The following is a 13,395-nucleotide window of genomic DNA, read 5'->3' as shown; positions in this document are numbered from 1 at the left end:
AAATGTATGACTTTTTCATGCCTTACACACCAGTTTTCTGGGTGTCATGTTAAAGTCATGTTAAATCAGTTCCTATAGGTTATCACCCACTTTTCTTAAACCTATAACAGGAGCCAACCATCTACTGTTCAAATGAGTGATCCCTTTTATTTTGCTTAGTCATGTTAAATCAGTTCCTATAGGTTATCACCCACTTTTCTTAAACCTATAACAGGAGCCAACCATCTACTGTTCAAATGAGTGATCCCTTTTATTTTGCTTAGTGTCAAATAAATCATATCTTTAAAGATATTCATATAATGGCTTTATTATTGATAAAATAGAGCTGGATAATGCGTAAAAAAAAAAAACATTTGATACAAAACAGAGAGGATTCCATATACCCAATGTGCTTGTGACTAGAGATGAGCGAACAGTGTTCTATCGAACACATGTTCGATCGGATATCAGGGTGTTCGCCATGTTCGAATCGAATCGAACACCACGTGGTAAAGTGCGCCAAAATTCGATTCCCCTCCCACCTTCCCTGGCGCCTTTTTTGCACCAATAACAGCGCAGGGGAGGTGGGACAGGAACTACGACACTGGGGGCATTGAAAAAAATTGGAAAAAGTCATTGGCTGCCGAAATCAGGTGACCTCCATTTTAGACGAATAGTGGATTTCAAATCCGGGTCATATGAGAATGTGAACTTTGTGACTATGAGACAGGGATAGCTGTACAGGCAGGGATAGCTAGGGATAACCTTTATTTAGGGGGGTGTCGCTGATTGGCCAGAGTACGGAACTCGACCAATCAGCGCTGGCTCTGCTGGAGGAGGCGGAGTCTAAGATCGCTCCACACCAGTCTCCATTCAGGTCCGACCTTAGACTCCGCCTCCTCCAGCAGAGCCAGCGCTGATTGGCCGAATTCCGTACTCTGGCCAATCAGCACTGGCTAATGCATTGTATTGGCTTGATGAAGCAGTGCTGAATGTGTGTGCTTAGCACACACATTCAGCTCTACTTCATCGGGCTAATAGAATGCATTGGCCAATCAGCGCTGGCCAATGCATTCTATTAGCGTGAACTGAGTTTGCACAGGGGTTCTAGTGCACCCTCGGCTCTGCTACATCAGATTGCTACATCTGATGTAGCAGTGCCGAGTGTGCATCAGATGTGTAGTTGAGCAAAACTGACTCAGCACTGCTAAGTCTGCATTCGCATAGGAATGCATTGGCCAGCCTTCGGCCAATCAGCGCTGGCTCTGCCGGAGGAGGCGGAGTCTAAGGTCGGACCTGAATGGAGACTGGTGTGGAGCGACCTTAGACTCCGCCTCCTCCAGCAGAGCCAGCGCTGATTGGCCGAATTCCGTACTCTGGCCAATCAGCACTGGCTAATGCATTGTATTGGCTTGATGAAGCAGTGCTGAATGTGTGTGCTTAGCACACACATTCAGCTCTACTTCATCGGGCTAATAGAATGCATTGGCCAGCGCTGATTGGCCGAATTCCGTACTCTGGCCAATCAGCACTGGCTAATGCATTGTATTGGCTTGATGAAGCAGTGCTGAATGTGTGTGCTTAGCACACACATTCAGCTCTACTTCATCGGGCTAATAGAATGCATTGGCCAATCAGCGCTGGCCAATGCATTCTATTAGCGTGAACTGAGTTTGCACAGGGGTTCTAGTGCACCCTCGGCTCTGCTACATCAGATTGCTACATCTGATGTAGCAGTGCCGAGTGTGCATCAGATGTGTAGTTGAGCAAAACTGACTCAGCACTGCTAAGTCTGCATTCGCATAGGAATGCATTGGCCAGCCTTCGGCCAATCAGCGCTGGCTCTGCCGGAGGAGGCGGAGTCTAAGGTCGGACCTGAATGGAGACTGGTGTGGAGCGACCTTAGACTCCGCCTCCTCCAGCAGAGCCAGCGCTGATTGGCCGAATTCCGTACTCTGGCCAATCAGCACTGGCTAATGCATTGTATTGGCTTGATGAAGCAGTGCTGAATGTGTGTGCTTAGCACACACATTCAGCTCTACTTCATCGGGCTAATAGAATGCATTGGCCAGCGCTGATTGGCCGAATTCCGTACTCTGGCCAATCAGCACTGGCTAATGCATTGTATTGGCTTGATGAAGCAGTGCTGAATGTGTGTGCTTAGCACACACATTCAGCTCTACTTCATCGGGCTAATAGAATGCATTGGCCAATCAGCGCTGGCCAATGCATTCTATTAGCGTGAACTGAGTTTGCACAGGGGTTCTAGTGCACCCTCGGCTCTGCTACATCAGATTGCTACATCTGATGTAGCAGTGCCGAGTGTGCATCAGATGTGTAGTTGAGCAAAACTGACTCAGCACTGCTAAGTCTGCATTCGCATAGGAATGTATTGGCCAGCCTTCGGCCAATCAGCGCTGGCTCTGCCGGAGGAGGCGGAGTCTAAGGTCGGACCTGAATGGAGACTGGTGTGGAGCTATCTTAGACTCCGCCTCCTCCAGCAGAGCCAGCGCTGATTGGTCGAGTTCCGTACTCTGGCCAATCAGCACTGGCCAATGCATTTCTATGGGGAAAAGTTAGCTTGCGAAAATCGCAAACTGACAGGGATTTCCATGAAATAAAGTGACTTTTATGCCCCCAGACATGCTTCCCCTGCTGTCCCAGTGTCATTCCAGGGTGTTGGTATCATTTCCTGGGGTGTCATAGTGGACTTGGTGACCCTCCAGACACGAATTTGGGTTTCCCCCTTAACGAGTTTATGTTCCCCATAGACTATAATGGGGTTCGAAACCCATTCGAACACTCGAACAGTGAGCGGCTGTTCGAATCGAATTTCGAACCTCGAACATTTTAGTGTTCGCTCATCTCTACTTGTGACGTTATGGGTTAACAAATCTGTTGGTGAACAGTGAAATTTTATCCTTTTTTCTTCCCTTACTTCCCAGCTCATGCAACCACTGGTTGAAAGGCAGAAATCTACATATCAATGTCTGTGCAGATGAAACAATTCAGCTGCAGTGCCGTGCCAAGACTAGATGAACTGTGCTTTCAGTCACACAACACCATGACTCCTTGCACCTACTGGCACCAGCCCTTCAGACTCCATTCCATGCTCCCGTTCCAAATGCCGATGAAATGAACCCTTACTGAGAAAAAGGCTTCATTCTCATGCTAAACTACTCCAATGAGCCCGCTACATCCTCCTAAAGTGAACCTAGGGGCCCCAAATGTAAGAAGACCTCTGGAGTTTAACTATTTATGATTTGTCAATTCTATATATTTATGTGAAAGGAAATTCTAATCATCCCTTTAAGGAGATTCTAAGATAAGCATTGCGTACATGTCCTTCTACCAGTGAAATGAATGTCCAGATAATTATTGAGATGAGACATCAGTGTATTAGCACACAGGGAAGCCAAGCTATGATGGGAATCGGAAGATTGTTCTCATTGTACAAGAAATAATCATTACTATTCACCGCAGGATTTCTTCCAATTACTGTTTACATCTTAACATTATATTTTCATTAAAAGTATTTCCATATACTTATTACCGCCAAGATGCAACATGCCTGGTCAGATTGCAGACAGAATTACCCACAAGTAAACCGCACATCAACAAATCATACAAAAAACTAGAAGATAAGTCAATGTCAAGTGGGTGTTACCATTCACAAAGCGTGATTCTCTATACAGCCTGACACTGGAAACATCACATCAGAGTATATATGAACACACCACAAGATGAATCAGGCCATTTATCGAGTGTTCATAGGAAAGCTCATTCCCAATAGTTGGCCTGTGTACTGTCTCTATTTGTAGGCTGATCGGCAGCACAAATGCTCAATTGTCGGCTGACCGTATGGTTTATTTGCAGTATAAAATATTATAGGCAGCATATTGCTCTGTGTAAACAGGGATGCAGATAATCAATACAACTGGATTGTGGGAAAATGTAATGTAATATACTGGAGCAAATGAGGAACTACCGCAATTTTTATCATTGGGGCTCATCTCATCCAGTGCAAAAGGATCTCACCACTCAACCGTCACTTTATTCATAAATTTCTGGAAGCAATAACAGAAGAACATCATCACACAGAATTATAAGAAATATAAGAAATAATGCTTCAGAATTGTTATTTCATAAATGGACAAGACAGAAGAGCTGACAGAACCTTAAAGCTGACCACTTGCCCTACCAGTCAAAACATCCAACAAGGCACATCAGTAGTTTGAACAGACTACCTACTGGCGGCATTCAGTCTACTCTACAGAATTTCAAAAAAAAAATCAGGGCCAATAAAGGCCTGAAAATCAGGAGGCAAAATCAACCTCATTTGTTTCAGTCAACTATGCCATCTAGGCAAGTCATGACAGCGGTTGCTCAGGACCTGAGTAAACAAGATAGGCAGGCAACAGAAGAGTCCTGCAGGAAGACACCTGTGGATATCCAAATAGACAGATACATAAGTAAGACTTTGAGAGTGGGTTCCCTCTGTCTCTTAAATAATCTGTAAGTGCAAAATATATAAGGCTATGGTCACACCTGCATTGGGTGAACATTCGAGGACTCCGTGCCCTTTCCATTTAAAATATGTGGAGAGAAAAGTTCTGCAAGCAGAACTTTTCTCTCTGGTGGACCTCATTATAGTCTTATTAAGAGGATAGGGTTTTCGTTTTTTGGGTCACCAAGCAGTGTGAACCTAGCGTAATACATTTATATATATATTTATTTTTATACAAGACTATCTTTAGTGTGCACAGAGACTAATAATTAAATCCTTCAGGATTAAAGCAAGTATAATGCACCCCTATTCTTATTGACAAACATGCTGGAAGCTTTTTGGACCCTACTAAGGCCCCGTTCACGGGGAGCCACGTCACTCTCGGGACAAAATCCACCTGCCACAACTGTCGCGGCTTCCAACAGTCGCAGCTTCCCCCTCCGGAGTAGGCTTAAATGAATGGGCCGACACTGGAGGTTGCCGCCGTGAGGCCTGAAGAAAGGGCAGCTCGCTTCTTTTTTCCGCTAGCGCCAACATGCCGATAGCGTAAAAAAAAGAACAACACTAGCAGTCTCCATAGACCACCATTGTGAGGTGACGGATTATGATGTGGATTCCGAGCCATAATCCGCCCCCTTTGTGCCCGTGTAAACTAACCCTAACATGGATTGTATCAGGATTCATTGTGATCTGGTGTAGTGGTTATGCAGTATTACAGGCAGAAATGACCACTTGCAGAATGGTTGTTCATCTACAGTACATATAATGCACTAAAAAATTGGCCATGTGTTTTAGATTTGTGCCAACTAGTACCATCAATACCAGTCAGCCGGCAGCTAAAGCTGTAAATTTACAAGTACAGAGATTTCCCATAGGTTTGTCTGCCATTGAAGATTATCTTTCAGTTGAACTTAAAGGGACACTAAACCCCAAGCAAATATCTAAGAAATATATACAAAAATATCTTGATCTGATATGAGTTTCCTTAGGATCCCAAAACAATTGGCAATACTTTGTGATCACTGGTTCACAAGGACATTCGCCTACCCAGAATCTGCTGCATGGGGGGAATAACAGACTGAAATGTGTTGTAGTCAGAAACCAAGGATTTGTCAAAGTTTCCACTGTTCGCTGTTTTGCCACAATACATATGAAGGGCATTGTATAGTTGGAATTTAAGCATTCTTTCCAGGAAGTGATCACATGATTAGCCATGTATTCCTGCACTTGAAGGAGTTAAAATGTCATGTCAGACAACAAGGTTTGGCACAGTCCCAGAAGGCACATGGGAACCGGGACAGCACAGTTATAAAGGCCTGATTGTAGCAGCCCACTGGATTGGAAATGACTTGTAGGCCTAATGAAACAAAACTTTGGCAGGAAAACAGAATGAAAGGAATGAGACAATAAAAGGCAGGAACAAAGGGAGCAGAGTTGTTTCAGCTTAGCAAAATAAGCTCACTTTGTTGTTGGGAAAAGCCAAAGCCGATTAGGATAAACCAATGACTAAGCATAAGTCTTCCAAACTAATTACACAGTTCACCATGTGAAGTGCGATTGCAAGCCTGAAAGGTGGGCACTACTTCATTTCTACACCACGGAAAACCAGCCTACAATGTGCTTACATTCAACCTTACGTGAAGACTGAGCAAAATAATCAAGACTAAATAGTTTCCCTCCATTACAGTAAAGAAAACTGCTTAGTAGTAGTTACACTCAGTCTAACTATACAATGCTTAGGATACTGGCTTGGCACCTTACCCCCAATGTACCATATAAAATTACACACAAAAAAAAACCCCATCATTGAAACTCAAAAGAACTCTTTCATTTGCACATGATCCATCTGCTGTTCCGGTTTCTTCATCGATATATAGTGGCAGGTTGAGCATGCATGCTTCTACTCTATTCATTGTAAAGGCATCTGAGTGCAGTCCTCCGCTATCTCTGGACATTCCATAGAATCATACCCTAGCTTCTTCTGATTGATGCAGGCCCTAATGGTCAGACTCCCAGTAAGCGCCATCATTTGAGACACCTCCTTGCCTTAATTGTCTGCTACAAGAACAGCCCTACAAAGGATGCCCATCATGCGGGCAGAACGTTACAGAGCAGGAGGAGCTGAGCAGATTGATATATACTTTTATGGATAAAGATTCAGTGTAACTGAATCCTATTAGTGATTGACAGCCTTTCCTGCATATATAAGTGCGCATGCATAGATCCCTGGCAGTCACTGGACTGCCCACTGAACCCCTAAGGGCTAGTTCACACAGGGCACAGGACCGCTTATTTTGGGAAGCTGCATCAGAATTGGACCAAAATGCACCTCCTGAGACTTCCGACAGTCGCAGCTTCCTGCTCCGAAGAAAGCCTAAATGAATGGGCCTAGTCCGGAGGGTGCTGTCGCGGGGCGGACGCTGGGGCTGACTCAGCCGCGGAATCCGCCTGAAGAAAGGGCAGATCACTTCTTTTTACCGTGAGCCGGAACATACCACTCACGGTAAAAAAGAAACTAGCGGTCTACATAGACCTCTATTGTGAGGGGGCGGATTCTGAGGTGGATTCGGCATCAGAATCCACCTCCTCTCGCCCCGTGTGAACGAACCCTTAAGCCTAGAATGAGCGAAGGTTTGTATCAATGTTTTCTCACAAATCTACATTTCAATCTTTTCTCATCTGCCTTTTTATAAGATGTTGGTTGGTTATTCTGGAACAAAACAAAAGCTTTTTACTGTTGAAAACCCATTAAAAATGCTGTATCTTTCTTAGAAATATGTCTAGCGTTGTGGCTGTGGAAACGGCTGAGGAACTACATACATCTGAAGGCTACAATGCAGTCTCAAGAACCTAAATAATGTCTAAGGGTTATATAGGTTAGAGCACTTATGGCAAACAGAGTTCCTTGTTGCATTGAGGAAAACACAGAACAGCCAGCACGTCTGCCAATTGCTGCTAGCACAGGAATGACAGGGCATCAGCGGCCGATGCATTCTGTGCCCTTGCTACATGACTTAAAGCTTGAGGACTGAAGTCTTCTTCTTAAAGTCTCAAGAAATAAACAGAGAAAAACTGGCTAATAAAACGATGCCGCATTTTGTTTTAATAAGTGTAACTAAAGCCATTTGCAAAGGTTGCAGAATAAACAACATTAAGTGTGTAACATCAGATATCAGACATATTTATAACCTAAAAATTTCTCCGGATTCTTAAGTTCCCTTACATCTCTCAGAGCTTGTACCATACCGTTCTTGGTCTGAGATCTATTAGCATCAGATGCACCAAAACAATCATTTTGCTGCACCCATCCATTACAAGTATATTAAATGCTGATTTTCTGACATAAATTATAATAAATGGCTAAGGTCACAACCTGACTCCTTTTTTTTTTTTTTCTTTTTTAAAAAAAACTTCACAAATTTTTGCAAGTGGGACAGGGTTTAATAAGCATGTCCCCTAATTCACTCCAATATGCGTATCTTAGGGAAGAGAGGTTCAATACCAAACTCGTGTTTATTGTGTCAGCAAATGAGGCAGCAGATTTATTAAGCCTGGTGATTCATATGCCAGTCTTATTAAAGGCCCAGACTGATGCAGGGCACAAGCGATTTATGATGAGGCTTCAGCCCATTCGTAAATCAGTTGTACGCCCATGCAACTGCATGGAGATTTACATCAATTAGAAAACATGCTTTAGTTATAATAAATATGTTGGGCACAAAATACCCTCTTCATGGTCCTTCCCAGCCCACATTTACAAAAAGTGGCAAGCGAGGCAAAGAACAGGGACCAAATCTGCTTCACAATGTCATCCCTCTACGCCAATTTCCCCCAACATTTCTGGCCAAATTCCCATTTCTAGTCTCAGTTGCCGCAAAATGGCAGTTTAGACCATCACTGTGATATGTATAGGAAATAACCAGAAACCGAACAAGGCCACAACGGTAACACAGTTGTGTGTGCACGTATCCTTGTCATTAACTAACTTTACATGTATTTGACATACACAGACCTATTTATGACAAGCCTGATTTTACAAAGTGAGAGATGATGCAGGCACAACAATACAAGGAGAACATATAATGAGAGAAGAAATGCGCTGCTTTAGTAAGCTGCTATTTAGCATATTGCAAAGAGTCCTAAAATAGAGCTGTGATCGTGAAGTGCTAAGAGTGGTAAAATCCAATGAGCAGAGGAGACAAGACGGAGCGGGTGAAGTGTTCATTGCAAAGCTCTTTGTTCTGATTGCAGTCTCACTTCCTTGCACTGACTGGGTGACCTTTTATTATCCTGGTGTTTTAACCTAGTTATACCGTAAACTCAGACCAGCAGGGTACTGGAACTTTCATAGATACCACTGACAGCCGCATCTAGAAATAACTCTGAAACTCTGAAGTGTAAGGTATCTCATCAGACCATCCAGTAACCCCGCTCTATAATAAGGAGGCAAACAACCCAAAACATGGCCATCTACCAGGTGGGTGCCTTTGGTTTAGCTGGTACAAGATAATTTGCATAAATATACTTATGTTGGTACATGTAAATACATATAGATAGATAGATAGATAGATAGATAGATAGATAGATAGATAGATAGATAGATAGACATACACACATCTCTGCATCTCCTCTGGGACAATGCCACAAGCATTGGGCACGTTGGCTAACGGGGCTAGTTTTACTGAAGGTAGACAGTATCAAAATCTAATGAACTTTTGACATTTCTTTTACATTCTGCGGCATTATCTAAATTAAATTTTTAGGAAGAAATGACTGCTTTAAAGTCGCATCCACATTGCCTGCAGCACCACAGAACACTTAGTGAAACCATATGTGCTTCTCTGTATGACCTGCATATCAGCTCTTTCCTGTTCCCACTAGACACGTTCATTGCATCTCATGTTTTCTATTAAAATCTTTCCTTTAGCTGCCCTTGCCATCCGCTTGTGATAAATGCAGAGCTATTCTTAAGCAGTGGAACGGGTATGTAACAAGCAAAGTCCTGACTGACCAATGATAGTGGACTACAGGGGAGTGTGGTATAATAGCATGGCATTTACTCACTTGGCTTCATCATTTGCATTTATAATTGGTTACAGCTATAACAAGTCAATTCTATAGCAGTAAGGCGCGTGATACTTTGTTCGCTAGACTTCCAACAGTGGAGTCGGCTAAGTAAATATGTTGCATCCTGAGTAAGGTACATAGATGATATTTTTCGCCACAAGTTAAAGCCTCTCTATTAACATTTGGCAACTGTACAAAACAAGACGTGACTTTTTAGACGTGGTTGGACTCCAGTTCCTTGGGTTAAGGAGGAATTATCTTCAGTGATCTACCAGCATCTTTACAGAATATGAGCACGTTCTCTAAATTCACTGTTATCATTACACACAGAGAACATCAAGGTCTAATAGATTATTTGTGAGTCAACACTAAAAATAGATCTACATCCAAATTCATCTCTAAATGGGGTTGCCTTTTTGGGGTATTGGGTACGGAGTTAACACAGCACCTAGGCAATTTCTTACAAAATTACAATAAGGTTTAGCGGTGATATAAAAAAAAAAAATCTACAAGGGCGAATTACCCTATGATAACATATTCTACTTTTCTGTTACTTTTTTGCTTTAAAAGGGACATTACTGCTAAAGCCAAATCAGTCTCTATTTTAAATGTAGTTGAATACAATCTATTATAAAGCACCTTTAAGATAGGCCCACACTACGTTTTGCAGGTGGATGTCTGAAGATTGCAAAGTCCATTGAAAAAAGATAAAATAAGATAATCCTTTAATAGTCCCACCATGGGGAAATTCAGTGTGTTACAGCAGCATAGATAATACAATAATAATATAAGAAAATAAAACATACAAAAGCTCAGAATAGAAAGTATAAAATGAATAATAAAAGTGAATGGGAAGCACAAAAAAATCTGCAACACAGTTGTTTGCAAAATGTATGTTAAGGAACCATGTCACAATTCTCTTCTGCCTCGCATTTATTTCAAGAGGAGGAAAAAAGCTAGAGGAAAAAAATCTGCTACTGGCTCCTGCTGAAATGAATGGGAGTATACGTTCAGAGAGGTGGATTTCAAGACACAGTCTGCACATACTCTCATTTGGCTGGCGAGAAGCTGACTGTAATGTGCTTCAGTAGGAGCTCCTGCAATGTTCTGTAATGGCCCCATTATCATCACTACCTGCATCCAGTATGTATTATAGCTGCAGAAAAGTATGATGAGAGGGCTGAGGAAGCATATGAGAATTTAAAGCACATCACATATGTATGGCAACAGATTTTAAAAGACATTGTATTCACTTACACATGAAATATGTGGCTTTGTTCTACAACTTATCAGCCAACTAGGCGCATATAAGCATCACAATCCAATGTAGTAAAGTATATAGCACAAATCACACCTCAAAAGTCTCTACATCTTCCTCTTTTAAAAAAAACTGAAAAACAGGTTTTCTTGACCCAATTATGCACCTCCCAATTATGTTTTGGTTTGTAAAAGTTATAAAATTGCAAAGAGACAATACTATGGCATACTGGGAGAAAATGAATAGAAGACATGTCTTGACCTCGCTGTGTAATATATTGTTCATATTCAGAAAGGGGTCCAACATCAGAACACCAAATATTACTAATAAACTCCATTAATTAAAGGTTACTCTCATCTCAAGAAATCTCTGCCGAGATGGGAATAACTGCTTACAAGTCCCAACCCCTAGGGGGTGACTTTCAGGAAACAGCCAAGTAGTGGAACTCTACTGAACCATTACTGTAACTGCCATAGACGTGAATAGGCACTATGGAAACATTGTAAAACATTTAGCTACACTGTTTCTGTGAATGTGAATCTACAAAAGCAGTGTAGCCTTACTGTGTTGTGCTGCTCCCATAGCCCCCATTCTTCCTCTATGGGAGCTGTGGAACAGCATTTAGCTGCACTGCTTGGTTATTCATGTAAGTCCTACCTTTGGGGTCCTGAATTGGGTGTCGTAATTATAATGGAAATAGCACTTAGATGCACAAAAACTTTATTAATTCAACAAGGGAAAAGACTGGTTTTTACAGCTCCCAGAACACAAACAAAACCGAAAAACATTACAATGCACACTAATATAATTTCAAGGAGATGTATGGTTAATGCATAACATACAACGTTCCAAAGAGCACCTCATACTCTGCAGAACTTACTGCATTACACATGTAACCCAATAACTTGAATGGGCACTGTAAATGGGGGATGTAGTGCTTCATTTTCCCAGTGGTGATGCTACAGAGATATACCCTTGTACTAGATTGCCCTAGAGATCACAACTGATCGCTGGGGTGCACTCAGTGGGACATTTTCTGGTCTGCTTGTAGTCTACAGTAAAGACGCTTTTAACACAGACAACCTCTTCACAATATAGATATCATATGTCATCAGACAAGAATATAGAAAAACCCTTCTATTAATAGAAATCGGAACGCTAGACATCATCTGGTTATGTTCAACACGACAAAACCACATGGTTAAAACCGCTTATGAAAAATGTGGACAAGTTCTTGTCAGTGGACTTCTAAAGGCATTACATCACAACGGCTTCCGAAAATCTTGAAACATCTCTGACAACAAGTTCTTTTTGTTGTAGGAAGTTCTTGTTTCATATTCAGAATTCAATGCAGCCTTCTATTCATGAACCAGAAGAGCTATAGTATATTCAGGATGCCGAGCTCAGCCAGAATAGAACAATACCGGAAACAAACTATTACAATTTCAACGCAGAAACTGCTGGCTAACCATTCTGCTAACACTGACAGCTCTGGAGTTAACCTGCAACAGAGGGATTGGATAAAGGAACGTGCACAGAACCACAAAAGTCCATTGAGAAGAATTACACAACTAGTAATATATTACATATGCAGGTCTTTACCACTTTCTAACCATCCAATCTCCTTGAGGAAAGCTCTCAAATCAGACCCAGAGTGAGATAACCAACAGTTCCTTACCTTGCCATACTGCTCAAAGTATTGCTTTACATCTTCTACTACTGTATTTGCCGATAATCCTCCTACGAATATTTTCTTTGTTCTTGTGACCATCTATACAGAAAGAAAAAAGAAATGCATGGCTTAATCAGATTATTTAGTAGAACAAAGTGGGACAAAAATATCGCTCAGATAGCACTGCTAATCCCATTAATTAATATTATGTACTCATGAAAGGAATTTACAGCTCTCGCCAATTAAATCTGCAGTGGTTACTATTTGGCTATAATGAAGAAATGGAAAGAACAGCAGCCACTGCATGGATGCAAGGGGAAACTCCGACTGAGATCATGGAGGAAAAAGGTTTACAGACGTCTTCATAGCTAACAATTGCCATTTAGGCAAATCCCTATTACATTCTGAAAAGAACAACCTCAATCTGCTATGGACTATAAAGATCTTGCATTAGGATTGTATACCTATAGTCAGATCACACATTATGTTCTATGGCAAGTTACTTTATGATGTGCACATGTTCAGATGTCCCCATATAAAATGTACACAATTATTAGGGAGCAGAGATGATAAATTAGGAGAAAATAATGTGTGATGAAGTCTTGATAAATCTCTTTTTTAGTGATCCAGTTGCCTCTTTTTCACTTTTTTTTTTTCTAATGTGACATTCGACATGAGACGCTAAAATATCAGCTGTTTTTTCCATCCCAAAGACTGAGCATCTGGAGGAGGAGGGACAAAGAACCTTCTTCCCATCTCTGGGTGTCAACAGTAGGTCAGGATTGCAGGACATTCAATGCATATGCAAAAACATTCATTTTCACATGCAAATCAAGACTATTCTTATTTTAAACTGAACTACTAGATGGAAATGTTCTTGATGCATATGCATGGCCAAGACTCTGCAGGCAT

The 13,395-nt window shown here is 41.7% G+C and overlaps 1 protein-coding gene across 7 annotated transcripts in view; it reads right to left on the bottom strand.

Annotated features, from left to right (window-relative positions):
• Positions 1-13,395, bottom strand: part of MSI2 (musashi RNA binding protein 2) — a 538,668-nt gene that overhangs the window by 365,442 nt on the left and 159,831 nt on the right. For all 7 annotated transcript variants that reach the window (XM_075264907.1, XM_075264910.1, XM_075264909.1 and 4 more), the window contains exon 6: positions 12,490-12,582. In XM_075264907.1, coding sequence (XP_075121008.1) covers positions 12,490-12,582 — 93 coding nt within the window. The remainder of the gene's footprint in view (positions 1-12,489; positions 12,583-13,395) is intronic.

Source organism: Leptodactylus fuscus, chromosome 2 (assembly GCF_031893055.1).
Source record: "Leptodactylus fuscus isolate aLepFus1 chromosome 2, aLepFus1.hap2, whole genome shotgun sequence".
Classification (NCBI taxonomy): domain Eukaryota; kingdom Metazoa; phylum Chordata; class Amphibia; order Anura; family Leptodactylidae; genus Leptodactylus; species Leptodactylus fuscus.
This window is presented reverse-complemented; position numbering and strand designations above follow the sequence as displayed.